Source organism: Parasteatoda tepidariorum, chromosome 6, assembly GCF_982258835.1.
Source record: "Parasteatoda tepidariorum strain Cologne lab strain chromosome 6, Ptep-v5.0, whole genome shotgun sequence".
In the NCBI taxonomy this organism is placed as follows: Eukaryota; Metazoa; Arthropoda; class Arachnida; order Araneae; family Theridiidae; genus Parasteatoda; species Parasteatoda tepidariorum.
Genome location: NC_141760.1, coordinates 57287100 through 57303590, shown reverse-complemented (window position 1 = coordinate 57303590; position 16491 = coordinate 57287100). Strand labels below are relative to the sequence as shown.

The following is a 16491-nucleotide window of genomic DNA, read 5'->3' as shown; positions in this document are numbered from 1 at the left end:
TTTTCTTACTCATACACATACCCACCCACATTCAGATACAATTACAGATATACATACTCATATTCTCATGAGCACACATACTGTTACTGTTATGTATTTCATGCGCTCCACGTTTTTCGTTTTTCAAATTTTTGTTTTTTAATTATTATTCTCCACTACAAAAACGTAGTTTTTAAAAAATTTTAATTTTGATTTTAGTAAAAATAAAGATTAATATTTATTTTGAAGCTCCAGGTTCGCAAAAATAGGCAATTTATTTTTTATCATGCATGATTAATTCCTTATTAAAACAGTTTCAATAAATTTCATAAATTATCAACATCTTCAAGCACCATTTCCCAAGAACAACATTTCTTCTTCAAATAGTATTAATCGCCGTTTTCAGGATAAATATTCTACTAATGCTGCCTTCCATCAACATATTCAAACACAACTTCCTTAGTAAATCGATTTCTTCACCATAATAAAAATTTAGAATTTTTCTAAATAATTTTTTAGCCTTGAAAATTTTGTTTTCCATCTGAATATTATTGATGATAATCTGGGATCCAGACATTCTTTTTTTAAGTCGAATTTGTTGGAATTTACGAAATCGAAACTATGTTGAGAAAAAAAGTATGGTCAAAATTACAAGAGCATGGAAAATTTTGCTGTGTTTCTGGTTATAAGGAAACTCAAAAATGCTTCATTATTTTTACAGAAGCGCTTTGCTAATGGTTTTGAAATTGACAATAAAATATGGTTTTATAATATGTGATAAAATTTGGTAACTGTAGAAATATTTGGTAATTTAATCATATGTTAGAGCACGTGGCATAAACCAGTCATTTCGTTAAAATTACTTTTCAGTTTTGTATTTATTACTAAATGCGTTGTATTAAGAACTATAATTTGAGAATTTCCTGTTAGCCGTTACCATATTTAACAGAAAAATTACCAAATAAATGATTTAAAGGCCGTATTTCGTTAATCAGAATTATGGTTTTCTTTACCAGAAATGTCATTACTAAACAGTACGATAATTTTATCAGAGTTTTTTTCAGAATTGTATGTTTAGAAATATAGAATAATATAATTCGACAAAGACAAAGCTTTAAATAGACAAAGCTTTAAAGACAAAGCTTTAAATACAAAGTTCCTCATTTCTACTTCTCAGGATCTTACGCCTAATAAAATTTAATTGATAGTAAGAATTTGAAAATGAAGTTGAAAATAATAATGATAAAAGAAAAATATATATAGGTTGTTCGAGTGCTAAAAGGTGCAAATCAGAGTAGGATGCATTTCCAAGTGGAATGCAGTGGCAAGTTACTGACAAGAATATCGAGGGCTTTTCTTATTTTATATTTCACTTTGATTTTATTTTTCCTTTTTCGTTGGTAACTGGACTCTTTGGAATGTTTACCTTTGTTTTGAGCACACAAAACCTGTCTACTTTTTCACCTTAATTTTTGAAGCTCATGAAGTTTTTCCCATACTAAGTATATCCTTGAGCTCCAATTATTCATTTCATATTTTAAATTTAAAATATTGATTATAATTTTAAACAATAAAACTAAATAAATTAAATTATAATGTTATTTAAATAAAGGTATCTGTATTAGCTGCATTAACAAATTACTGCTTTGTGTAGTAATTAAGTCATGAGATAGTTTAAGTGCTTGTACAGGAGAGTTTTTTTTCTTCAAATATTATATTCTTCGACACAAATGTTTATCATATTGCAAGTAAATTATATTTTCATGAATTCTACTAGTTAAATATACATAATTAAAATGCAACATATTTCCCACCGTTAAACAATAACGAGAGTTTAAATTTACGAGTAATTCATAACTTCGTATGAATTAATTTGTTCCATTAACATCGTTGGAATGATGGACAAGATTTAACTTACTTGTAAAGGGTTGGCAACAGATGGGCAATTGTCGCAGGCATCTCCAACACCGTCATCATCCGAGTCTTGTTGATCTCCGTTGGGTGTATGTGGGCAGTTGTCCACTACATTTGGAATACCTAAACGACAAAGTGCTTGCATTGTTGGATGTTGAATTGATTAAGACTTTACTTGCATTCTCGGAGAATGAATTACTCATGTCTTAGAGCAATCATGTAATTACATAACATTATATGAAATTCATTAAAATTAATGTTTACAACAGAGTATTTGAATAGAAACTGGACAATTATGCTTTAATAGTATATAAATTTGCTTAAGTAAGTTTAATAATTCGTTGTATACTTTGAGTTATTTACTAAAATATTATATAAAATACTTAAAGTTGAATAAAATGAATTAAAGTGGATTGAATTATATTCGATTGTTAGTAGTTCTATTTGTATTTTTGATATTTGTGAAAGTTTGAGAATCCTGATTAAAGAAGAACTTGAAAACAGAGTAACACTAGAAAGTTGCTTAAAATGGGATTTTATTGTTTTAGCTAGAATTGATTGATGGATTGATTTGAATCTGATTACTTGTAATCTTGTTTTTTGAATAATTGTGAAATCTGTACGTGTTAATATGTACGTACCTGAAATCTGGAGGTGTTGTGCAATCTGTACGGGCAACTGAAAACGCTGGAAAGTTGCTCAATATGTGAATGAATTTTTTTAATAGAAATGAAATAAATTTAATCTAAATTTTAGTTGCGATACTTATATGATGAGAAAATTTGGAATAAATATGGTGGCATAAAAAGTTCTCAATATGGGATCTTATTATTTTTACTTATTCTTTCAGATGAATCTGACTGTTAGTTACATTAATATTCTTTGATATACGTGAAACCTTTCAAGCGAAAAACTCAAAAAGATATACTGTAAAAGAAGAAAGTTTCTAAACAGATAGATACTTTTTTTAAACAAATTATTATAGCTTTTGGAATTTTGCATAATCATAGTTATTTGAGCTGTCCTTATTTATTGCAAATATTGATACACCTTTTCATCAATTTGTCTAATTGATAATTATTAATGAATAATTTTTAATTATTTTTATTTTCGTTTATATTTAGTTATATTTCTTGGTTAAAATAAATTTCGAATATTGAAATCTTGAGGAAAATAAACATCGTTGGCAAAGGCGTTTTTAGAATGTCATATAGGTAGTGATGTGCTTTTTAAAAGTAGTTTAGAAAAAAGGACCAAATTTTTTTTTACATAGTGTAAAATGGTATCAAAAGTACAAAATAGTGTAAAAAGTTTCGTAAAAGACCATCATGTATTGTAAATACTCATAATGCACTTCGCTACTGAATTATGAACAAAGATAAAAAATGTGAATAAAATGTGACTAGGATACAAGTTATTTTTGTTAGAATCAAAGTTCTTATATTTATTGATAATGTTTTTAACAAATTATAAACAGATCAGCATGTTTTAAAAATATTTTCCTTCGTCATTTTGTTATAGTGAATATAATTTAGTTCACACAATAACTACAAACTTATGGATTTTATGTTGTATTTTGAAAAAAATATATGAATTATAAAACATAGTTACTTATGAGGAATTTTAGTTATTTCTGATTAAACTAATAGAGTTACCCATTTAAATTTTTTAAAAGTGCAAACGTATGAAACTTTACTACCAATGACACATAATTAAAATCATAAAAAATGGCTAAATTGTGCTTAATCATTAAAAATATGAAAAAAAGTTTGAAAAATCTTGGGTTTTCATAGTGTGTAGTATTCTTTTATAAAAATACTATAGTAGTAGTTACTGTAAGTGTAATAAACCTCTCTTACAATATTTTAAAAAAATAATATTTTAAGCAATTGAATGGATAAAGATAAGGATTTGATCAAAAAAATTATTAAAAGGTGATAATTTAACGGAATATTTAATTTTCATAAATGTTAGTTAAAAAAACTAATATTTTAAAAGCAAATGATTACTTAAAAAACTAATGATTTTTATAATTCGGTATATTCAAAAGAAATTTATTGTTCTGTAGAAAACTTGCGAAATTACATCTCATATACTCTTGAAAATATTGAAATTAACGAATATTATTATGAGAAATTCTGATGAAAACTTTAATATTACCGTCATCATCTGCATCAGGATCGCAGGCATCACCAATACCATCACCATCTGCGTCAATTTGATCGGCATTTGGAATCGTTGGGCAATTATCGCAAACATCACCCAATCTATCTGGACCATCAACATCTGTGTCTTCTTGATTTGGGTTTGGAACCAAGGGACAGTTGTCCTTAAATTAAAAATCAATGAAAGATCAATCAGTTGATTCATCAAATATTTTATCACTAATAACAGGAATAAAATTATTTTCAGTATATGTAGAAGGGTTAATTAGGATATTTTTTCAAATTAAAAATTGATAAACATAAAAGCACAAAGTGCGTGTGGATTTAAACCAATTATAGAGATCTATTATTGAATTTAATGGAGTTGCTTAAATGTAGCAGATTGAAGAGTTGGACACACATATTGATCTTAGAAGGAACGATTCCGTAAAACTTTGAAATAATTTATTTCAATTTTATATATTTTATGTATACAGATTTTACAACATTTTTCTAGAAGTATAAGTGCTTTAATTACAAACCATAAATTTTATCAAAGTAGTTGTAGTTGTAGTTCATTAACGTCGCACTAGAGCTGCTCTATGGGCTATTGGAGACGGTCTGGGAAACATCTCTGAGGATGATCCGAAGACATACCATCACAGGTTTGATCCTCTGCGGAGGGGATGGCTCCCACTCTTTGGTAACCCGACGACTTGCACGCGAAGTCGATCACTTCACGGTAAAACAGTTTAACGAGGACCAATACAGCACACCCTTGGTCCCTACGCAGACTAATCAGAGTGGTCACCCACCTGCACACTGACCGTAGCCAGTGATGCTTGACTTCGGTGATCCGCTGGGAACCGTGTCTTAACGATCAGTCCACTGCAACTTTTTATCAAAGTAAGAATACACATAACTAACATTTATGGCAAAAATTGAATAATTTTATTTTTATATAAACTTTAATCAATAGTAATTTACTGGTAACAAAAAATTACCAACGATATGAATATAATTTTTTAGAAAAAATGGAAGGATACAGAAATGCATGATTTCTGAGTCTTGCTGTGAGTGAACCAGATTTTATTCTCATCAATTTCTTAAACTAGTTACAAAATTTGTCAACGCTGCAGTTATAAAACAATGCTTTCAAAATAAATATCATTTACAGAGAATATATTACGCTGCTATCTGAGGAAAACAATATGGTGTGAATACACTTGTGTAAAGTCTAAGATTGACGAAGTTGAAAATCAAAAATAATATTTGTTGTATTAAATATACAGCTTGCTTTGTCCTTAAATAAAAACATGGTAGTTGTATATTAGTACAAAGTATCAAAGTTATTTAAACATCATAGTGAGTTTCAATTCGTTGAAATCTGGAATGAACCCACTGTCACTTACAGCTGAGTTGATCTTTCTACCAGACTCATCTTTTACTCTGTTCCTCGAGTAGGTTCACATAACATGATTTGAAGATGTTGCCACTTTAGGAAATATAACTTTCAAAGAATAGGAGGGAGTTTTAATTATCGACTATGTAAGCCTTCATCTATCAAAAGGTACCTCCAGATAGAATCAAGTTAATAAGTCTTATATAAGTGAATTGGTAATCAATATTTATAGTGGTAGTTACGCCACATTTGAGGGGATTTTATTATCGACTATGTCAACCTTCATCTATCAAAAGGTACCACCAGATAGAATCAAGTTAACATGTCTTATATACTAGTGAATTGGTATTTAACATTTATAGTGGTAGTTACGCCACAAATATTTCACTTGATAAATAATTTGCATAGCGCATAAAATATTTTCAACAGAAACTAATAGAAAACCATACATATATTTCTTTTTGAATACTCTGACAAGCAACAATAAACATCATTTCACTGTTTATTTTTATACTGAATAGCACCATATGTTGGTAAATTTTGTAACTATTTTGTTTTTGTTTTGTTTTCAAATCATCGCTAATTTTAAAACTATTTTATTCAATACATATTTAAGTTTATTAAGTAAACTTTAATCATACTTTCAAAATAACCACCATTTACAGAACCGATATCGTGCTGTAATTTCAGGACAAAACAACCATACATATATTTCTCATGAAATACTTTGACATGCGGAAGAAAACGTCGTTTTACTGTTTTTTACTTTGAAATAAATTTTATTTGTAATTTAAAGATATATAACTGGAACGTAGCAAACCGTATATTTCGGCGTCGCCTTTCTCTAATTGATTTTTTAAATCATCGGTAACTTTTGGGAGATATTTGATATTATTTCAAAACTATTTTATTCAATACATATTTCAGTTAATTAATCAATTTAAGTCCCATTAATTTTGTTTCTTTATTTATTAATCAATCAGTTAATGTAAATGAAATACGATATAACTACAAAATTCCCTTCTTGTAAAACTATTATCTCTTATTATTCCTTATATTGTGTTATTGTAGCACTAAAGGTTCTTTGTTCATCTTCTTTATTGATCTATTATCCTAGTTAAGGTTAAGTGAAGGAGAAATGTGCACTAATATCTGACAAACACTATACCGGATTGTTGATGATTCCATCGTTATCGGCATCCTCGTCACAAGCATCTCCAATCCCGTCCTTATCTGCATCTTCTTGGCCACTGTTGGGGATGTCGGGACAATTATCCTGCAAGATGTATTGATCAGCAACTAACTTAAGTAAAAATAGTCAAATATATATTGATTTCAGATATTCAATTATTTAGATGGCCTAGATAATGTGCTTCATAAGTCATTAATTGGAAAAAAATAATTCTGCATCGATTTCAGTATTATCTAATTGAGAGTTTTTTTGTACAGGCTGTTCGTATATTTCGTAAAAGGAAATATTTTTTATATGTAAATATAGAAAAGGAAAAACATCATAAAAGTGTTTTATAAATGCAAATGACTAATATTTTTCTTTATATAAATAAATGAACATTCATTTTTATTAGCTCTCGTTAGTAAAATGTGATCAATGCACTGTTTTAACAGTGAAACACAGCACACGACAACATAAATATGGATACCTCTTACTTTTTTTTAAGCCTTTTACTCACAAAACGCCATAAAAGAAAATGTTTTATTAGAAATGTTTTTCGCTGTCCAAAATAAGATCGTATTTTTTTTTTAAATTTTCAATTTTTGTTGACAAAATTAGTTAATAATTAAAATATAAAAAAGAATCTTATAAAATATTAGTATTGAAATTTTTTTAAAAAATTGGTAAATAAATTTCAACAGTTTGATTAATACGCGAAAAGAGAACCCTGCAAAAATTTTTATTTGTACCAAAAACGGTTACATAAAAATTAAGAGAAGAAACTGAATTAGTTGAAAATGTGCCTTCTAAAAGGTTTTTGGTAATGAAACTCAAAGTTGAAAAATAAACGTCTCAGATCCGGTTTTACAAGCTATTTGCAATAAGAATGGCGATGGCACAGTAGTCAAGACATTGAGTTGATTATATTCACAGTAAAGATTTTAATTATACCCAGCTTTAAATCTAGGGGTACCAGCTAATGTGAGATATAGAGGTACCCGGTACTTAGTTATGACCTATTACCATCACACCTCTAGCAGACCTTAAAAATTTGGACCCTTAACATCCATGATCCTTTTAATCCCCAATTTGCTGGTGCTGAAGTGCTTTGATTTGCAGTATCTGATCACTGATTGTTTTGAATTCATGTTGTCCATACATTTCTCTAAAGGATAATACGTTACATTATTGAGAATTAAGATATACTTTAGTTTTAAACGATGAACAAAATCAATTATTTGTTTTATATTTGTCTTTTTTTGTCCAATTATTTGTTTTTGTATTATAATCAATTATGAAATTGGATGATTCAATACTTAGATTGTTCAATATGACTTACTGATATAGTAAGTAATGAAGTAATTCTTTTCATTATTTGAAAGATATTTTTTGTATTTAAGTGGGAGATAGCTTTGCGATCATCGGTATACAAAATAAAACTTAAACGGAGTCTAGTGCACGGGTATACAGATCAACTTTTTCTGAATTGATAAAATCATAAAAAAAATTTCCCCATAAGCGAAAAACTATGTAACAATATCAGTATGTTTTAAATAAAACAGCAAATTACATAATTAATTTCTTTGATTTTATTTTTAATTCTAACTAGTATACTAGTGCACTTGTATACAGATCAATCGAACTTTTTCTGAATTATTAAATCGTAAAAAAGTTTCCCCATGAGCGGAAAGCAATGTAACAATATCAGTATGCTTTAAATAAAAAAAAACAAATTAAATAATTAATTTCTTTGATTTTATTTTTAATTCTAAGTAGTATACTAGTGCACGAGTATACAGATCAATCGAACTTTTTCTGAATTATTAAATCGTAAAAAAGTTTCCTCGTGAGCGGAAAACAATGTAACAATATCAGTATGTTTTAAATAAAAAAAAACAAATTAAATAATTAATGTCTTTGATTTTATTTTTAATTCTAAGAATGAAATCTTATTTCCCCCTTTGAAGTTTTATATGTAGAAAACGGAATAAAATTAAAACTGCTTATCCGGACTGTTTTATCTCATGAATTAATAAAAAAGTTTTTTATATATTTTTCTTATTATCATTTCGTTCATTCTCGGTCATCTATTTCCGTTGAGTGGCCCGAAAAACAAATTAACTCACAAACAGCTCAACTATCGTAGAAAAAAACAGGCCATTTTTAATTAACTTTATTTGCTTAATTGAAACACCATACCTCGAAAAGACAGAAAGGACACCGGGTTTTATATAAATTGGGGAAAAAAATAAATGCTTATAAAGAGAAGATTAAAAGAATATTTTGAGGAAGAAAATTTAATTAAAAATGGAGCTTTTTTACTGATGTGGTTGTTTTGGACTTAAGTAACAAAAAATTATAATCTATCTAACGTTTTGCTAAAGTAGCTTTAATCATAGCAGTTTTTAAACCTATAATGTGAATGGTTTTATTATCTTACGATTCTTTAATCTAGATTTTTTTATGGTTTGAATAAATTTCAAAATAAAAGAATTAAAGGGATTCTTTATAAAGCTGAAGAAAAAGAGAATTTCATTGATTATGTAGAAGTAGTTTTTTTTGTTAGTATTGCAAATCGTTTATTTTCAAAAATTGTTTATTTTACAGGATATTAACAACGTTTTTAAGTAGCAAAAGGAAATGCTTCCTGAAAAAAAGAGGGAAAAAAAGCAGTAAGCTGCCAAATCAAAATGTATCTACGAAGGAAGTTAAATTTAAGCCTCATATTGATCTGCGTTTTTTTTCCATTCATATATTGAATATCGGAATGTATATTAGTTTTTATGTCGGAATTTTCCTTGAATCAGCTTGCGAATTTAGGCACATAGAATGTTTTTAATCGAAATATAATTCCCTTTTAATTCTAAAAGAAATTCTTCATTCAATAGATCTTCTGATTAACAATTATAAATTTTAAATATTCCATTTTATACATTATCCAAAATTTTTAGGATAGCATAAGCATTCAATGATTAGCGTCGATACATTGTTTACTTCTGAAGTGTGTGACTAGTCTTTAGTTTTATTTTTATAAAACTGAGAAATACGTTTTTGATATATTATATTATGTTATATATCATACTAGCTGAATACCCGTTCTTCACAAGGGATGAATAATAAAAAAAGAATCAATAAATCAGTACTGAGAAACACAACGCATTCACGCTCTAAACTGAAAAGCATACACCGACACAATTAAAGAGATTTATGGAAGAACCAGGTAAGTGACATTTTAGGAGAATTAATGAATTAGAGAAAACATAGTAAAGTGGTTGTGTCAAAGTGAGTATGTTTAATACACAGAACTGTTTTTACCTTCACTTTTATCTTCAGATAACTAAGACACAATAGTGTTTAGCATGCTTGCATGATTTTTATTTCAAATACGGCAGTGGCAAATTAAAATAAAGCAAAGAATTATTAATCCCACCTTTTAATAAATTGGTAATAAAATAATTCGTCTTTGTTCGTTCTTAAAATGTCACTTACCTGGTTCCTCCACTAAGCTTTTTAATCAATATGGATTAAATAAGTTAATTTCTTTTATTTGATATTACATGTTGCGATTTTCGGGGGCTCTACGTTATTGAACTGATGCATAGCTCTTTTTTTGTAATTTTCATACCATTGGAATAAAGATAAAAGGTATTTAGCATCATTTTGCACGATACTATTGCTCACGGGTCAATTCATAGTCAAAATGATAGTCAAATGTCGCCAATGATAGTTAAAATTTACCGAAATCCAGTGATTTTATCAGGTACATATCCCTTTCCATGAGCCTGAAAACACTTAATTTTAAAGTATACTGAATAATATTAGTTCACATCTAATAACCAACAAATACATCAATAAAATATTTTATACCTATATTAATATATTTGGTACTTATTACATTACCCTTCAACATTTGAGTTTTGTGCAAAATATATTAGTCAGTGGCAGCCAACTAAAGCGAAATTTAAGAAAATAATATTAGAACTTGATAAGGATCTTGGAACATGGTGATTTCTCCATCTGAACTTTAATTTACTGTTAAAATATTTATATGTAGTGGTGGAAAAAAGTTAATTTAATTCTAATTTATTAAAATATTAATACACTATCTTAGCTACCACTGGAAAAAATATTTTCTGAAACTACGGAAACCCAGTTGCAGAATTCTTATCAAAACCAATTCGCCAATTACCATAATACCAGTAGTATATATTACAGTCAGTGATACACATGAATTAAGCGTCATCTGTGAGTGGCGATTTTCTATTGTTTTTCTAAACGAATTTCCCATTAACTTGGCTTTTATTTTTATTTCATTTATATACATAGATTATACATAGCTTATTTTATTTCATTTCATTTCATTTCATGCAGGTTATCAATATTAATTGAGCATTAGTGTCAACAGTAATTTTCCACTTTTTTTACTTTACAGTTTCCTAAAATGAAACCTCCTTACTTTTATAAATGAAACCTCCTGAATACGAAACCTCCTTATTTTTGATTTTTAGTTCATAAATAATTTTTTTTTAATTTCAATTAATACATGTTAACTACATTAATTAAGCATCATTGTCGTCAATGATAGCCTGGTGATTTCATACGGTTCTGCAAGACAAATAGATGCCTTTACTCCATTACTCTCAGCATCATTCGTGTCGATTTCTTATGTTTCTCCTAAACGGATTGGTATCACTTTCCTATTAACTTTGCTTTTGAATGCAGAAATATATTTTTTTCTATTCAACTACCATTGGTTTTAAATAAGTTCTTTTTAGAAACACGTTTAAAAGAATTAATATAAATTTTTAAAAAAAAGCGCATGGTATCAGAAAACTTTAAAAGTATGAATTTGGTCACGATATAGATTGCATCAAAATGTAAACTTCATTTCATGTTGATCAAATTGAGTACAATTCTGATTGGAATGTTGGTGTAGGATACGATTTTCCTTTAGTTTTCATATATTAAAAAATAATTTCCTATTTACAATTTTTTCAACGGAAACTGTAAATTACATAGTGATTCCTTAAAAATTTGAGATCGTAATAATTGAAACTTACAGCCTTGCATCTATCTCCAGAACAAGGTTGTTCAACATCTGGCCATCCATCCAAATCTTTATCTGGTCCACAGATTTTGCCATCTCCTGCCCATCCGACTCGGCACTGTAAAGAGTTAAATTTGAATGAGTAACTAGTTTATCTCCATTTTGAAATTTAAAACTGCTGTTTGAAATTCTTTGAACATGAAAATCCCCTAAAATTTTGTGCTATTAAGTACAAGAAATGATTACAGCATTCATGGGTACTGATACTATAATAAAATTCATAATGCTTTTTTTAATAACTCAAATCAATAAGTATCAACGATAAAGTGAAACGCCATAAAATCGATTTCTTAAGAGTTAGTCACAATTTAAAAAATAAATAAATAAGAATCTCTCATTTATTGTATCACATAAACCACTGAAATGCTTGGACATATGCAGCCTTTATGGTTTGTAATAAATGTTATAATTTTTATAAAAAGAGTAAAAAAAAATCAGTTATACAATATTTTTATGTAAATTAGCTTATTGTAGTTTTTACATTATAACAAAAGAAAAGCAACAGTAAAATTTGTACTTTTAATAATTTTTGCTATTGATGAAGCTTTGAAGAACCTGAAAAGCATAATTTTGAAGCATAGCTGCAGGTTGTAGAAAAGTCAGTTATAACTTTCTAACTGAGTTATAACCTTTAACTAGGATAGCGAAGTTAAGTTGTAATTTTATTAAATGCAAAGGCTAGCGTCTTCATCAAAATGAGTAACATAACGGCTTCTAAGTTGAGAAGAAGGTATTTTATTAGATAGACCAGAAAGTAATGTCGTTTCGGCGCATTAAATATTCGTTAGTCTAAAAAACCAATTATTTTTTTCGATCCATTTCGATTCATTTTCTATCCGGCATTATAAGGTTGTTGCTAACGAGGGTGAATACATTACTGATTAAAAATAAAATCTTGATAACAAATATCAAGTGCACCGAAACGATATTACTTTCCGGTCCACCTAATACTTCGGAAATAGGTTTTTATATCGCTCTGCTACATGACGGCTGCTTGGTTGAGAAGAAGGCATACTATACTTTGAAAAGGCCATTTATATACTTCTGATACATGACGGATGCTAGGTTGAGAAGGAAGCATTCTACTAAGAAAAGGGTTTTTATATCTTTTTATTACGTGACGACTGCTTGGTTGAGAAAGAGGTATTCTACTTTGATGATACTTTATAAAATGCAAGGGCTATCGCACTCATCAAAATGAGTAACATGACATCTTCTAAGTTGAGAAGAGGGTATTCTACTTTGGGAATGATTTTCATAGCGCTCTGCTACATGACGGCTGCTTGGTTGAGAATAAGGCATTCTACTTTGAAAAGGATTTTCATAATATTTCTGTTACATGACGGCTGTTAGGTTAAAAAAGAGGTATTCTACTAGGAAAAGGGTTTTTATATCTTTTAATTACGTGACGACTGCTTGGTTGAGAAAGAGGTATTCTACTTTGATGATTCTTTATAAAATGCAAGGGCTATCGCACTCATCAAAATGAGTAACATGACGGCTTCTAAGTTGAGAAGAGGGTATTCTACTTTGGGAATGATTTTCATAGCGCTCTGCTACATGACGGCTGCTTGGTTGAGAATAAGGCATTCTACTTTGAAAAGGATTTTCATAATATTTCTGTTACATGACGGCTGTTAGGTTAAGAAAGAGGTATTCTACTAGGAAAAGGGTTTTTATATCTTTTAATTACGTGACGACTGCTTGGTTGAGAAAGAGGTATTCTACTTTGATGATTCTTTATAAAATGCAAGGGCTATCGCACTCATCAAAATGAGTAACATGACGGCTTCTAAGTTGAGAAGAGGGTATTCTACTTTGGGAATGATTTTCATAGCGCTCTGCTACATGACGGCTGCTTGGTTGAGAATAAGGCATTCTACTTTGAAAAGGATTTTCATAATATTTCTGTTACATGACGGCTGTTAGGTTAAGAAAGAGGTATTCTACTAGGAAAAGGGTTTTTATATCTTTTAATTACGTGACGACTGCTTGGTTGAGAAAGAGGTATTCTACTTTGATGATTCTTTATAAAATGCAAGGGCTATCGCACTCATCAAAATGAGTAACATGACGGCTTCTAAGTTGAGAAGAGGGTATTCTACTTTGGGAATGATTTTCATAGCGCTCTGCTACATGACGGCTGCTTGGTTGAGAATAAGGCATTCTACTTTGAAAAGGATTTTCATAATATTTCTGTTACATGACGGCTGTTAGGTTAAGAAAGAGGTATTCTACTAGGAAAAGGGTTTTTATATCTTTTAATTACGTGACGACTGCTTGGTTGAGAAAGAGGTATTCTACTTTGATGATTCTTTATAAAATGCAAGGGCTATCGCACTCATCAAAATGAGTAACATGACGGCTTCTAAGTTGAGAAGAGGGTATTCTACTTTGGGAATGATTTTTATAGCGCTCTGCTACACGACAGCTGCTTGGTTGAGAAGAAGGAATTCTATTCTGAAAACTATTTTTATACATTACTGTTGCATATGACAGCTGTTAGGCAGAGATAGGGGCATTCTACTTTGAAAAGGGTTTTTATATCTTTCTATTACATGAGAACTGCTTGGTTTAGAAAGAGGTATTCTACCTTCAAAATGTTTTTATACCTTTTTGTTACATGACAGCAGCTAGGTTGATAAGGAGGCATTCTACTTTGAAAAGAATTTTCATATCTCTTTATAACATGACGGCTGCTTGGTTGAAAAACAAGTATTCTACTTTGAGAAGAATTTTTACATCTTTCTATTTCATAATAGATTCTTGGTTGAGAAAAGAGGCAATCTACTTTGGAAATTGTTATATTAATAGACAACAGTAACGTGAAGGAGATCTCTTTCTCATTCTATTAAAGACCACAGATCGCATCATATTTTCCAAAGTAATTAAATCAATATTGAAACACTCAATGTCTTTATTGATTGCGCATCTTCGTTTAACATTATATAAATACATATACATGTAATATAGAATATCTTCAACAAGTATTTTTGTAGCAACTCATAGCTTTAATTTACATTAATTAAATCGATATATTATTTAACCGAATTTTTAAAAATTTAATAATTTTTATTAAGAAAAACAAATATAAACCATAGAATTCAATCAATTAACTTTGAAATGAACAAGAATATGGAGTGAAGATAAAGATAAAGCAGAACAACCTTTATTTCTTTATTCCTTATTGAAAAATTCTCGTGATACTTTTGAGTCTCGTGATATCGTCACTGAACAACGATTGCGATACCCTTGGGCAAAGAAATGAATATTTAAACGTTACGTGCATTGAGCTTTAAGACGAAATGAAAGTAATAAAATTAAGCCTCAGGTAATTAACAAAGATCGCGAATATAAAGCATAAATTTTCTCGAACTTGTAATTGAAACGCAAATTATTCTGTGAATGAGCTATCATTAGATATTTTATTCTAGTCGCTTTTTAATTCATTTGAATCAGTTTTGTAATTGATTAAAAAATGTTAATTTGAAATTATTTCTTATTAGGTGAGAAGATGTGTTTCAGGTTATAAATCATTATATTTCGTTTAATTTATTGATGACAGGTATTTAATGGTTTTTTAGTTCGAATAATTAGATAATATAATTTAAAAAATGTTGTGTATGAAATATTTAGTGAATAAAAAGCTTCAGCCTACTTTTTTCATTCGCATGAAATTATTTTGAAATCGATTCATAATATCACAATAAATACAATAAAAATTTTATATTATGTCTTTGCTTTTCATATCAAATAAAAAAAAGAAACATTTGATGTGTGTACATTTGAATGCACTCATAAGAAAACAATCATAAATACATGATTGCACAGAAAAGTAGCTAACCACTGTTTTTATACAATTAAAATAATAATATTTATAAAACTATTACTATTAATGTAAGAAAATTCACTTGTGAATTTTTTTACATATTGAATAAGTTATGGTTGCATATTCGAAATGTTTACAGTACATATTAAAGAAATTTACATTACATATTAGAAAATTTTACACTACGTATTGTAGATGTTTACATTGTATAGTTAAGATGATTACACTGCATATTGGAGGTATTTGCACTGCATATTGAAGGTATTTACACTGCAAATTGGTGATATTGATACTGCATATTGAAGATATTCAAATAATAAATCAGTTTAAATAAAACCTTTTCCACCCCTAATTTGTGTGACTTGGCAGTCGATCACAGATTTGATGTCCGTGATGCAATAATTATGTAGTATATGTACATAGATATATATGTTCCTGTTAGATTCGCCTGACGTCGTACCCTATTCGCTAAGCATTAATATGTTTTGGTAACATCAACAAAATAGACTTTCCAAATACCACACAGTGAGATCGAAAGAAAGTGACTAAAATTATTTTCAGCTCCAGTCTATAAAAAGTTTGAACGTAGTCACAGCAGTTTCCTAGTAAAACATACCCTTAAGATATTGTTTTCACGTAGGTAAACTAAAAAATCTTACCGTATATTTCTCGGTGTCTTAAAGTGTTGAAAATAACCAATCAAAAACAATATTGACTCAAAATAGTTTCATGGAATAAAATATTTGAAAGCTGCTTTCACTTCACCCTAATTCTTTTCACTAATTTAAAAATAAAAAGAATGAATCCTTGCAAAATCTCTGATACTTGAACCTTGAAATTATTGCTATAAAAAATTCAATTACTTTGAATAAAATATACTTAAAACAAACTTAAAAAAATATTATTCATTTTCATTTTAAAACTAACTAAACAATTTGATGT

General features: G+C 28.7%; 1 protein-coding gene across 1 annotated transcript in view; it reads right to left on the bottom strand.

Annotated features, from left to right (window-relative positions):
• LOC107441319 (cartilage oligomeric matrix protein) overlaps positions 1 to 16491 on the bottom strand; it is a 317408-nt gene that overhangs the window by 30787 nt on the left and 270130 nt on the right. Inside the window, exons 12-15 of the mRNA XM_043046110.3 lie at positions 11674 to 11778; positions 6608 to 6715; positions 4054 to 4222; positions 1898 to 2016 (exon numbers count right to left, since the gene is read on the bottom strand). Coding sequence (XP_042902044.1) covers positions 1898 to 2016; positions 4054 to 4222; positions 6608 to 6715; positions 11674 to 11778 — 501 coding nt within the window. The remainder of the gene's footprint in view (positions 1 to 1897; positions 2017 to 4053; positions 4223 to 6607; positions 6716 to 11673; positions 11779 to 16491) is intronic.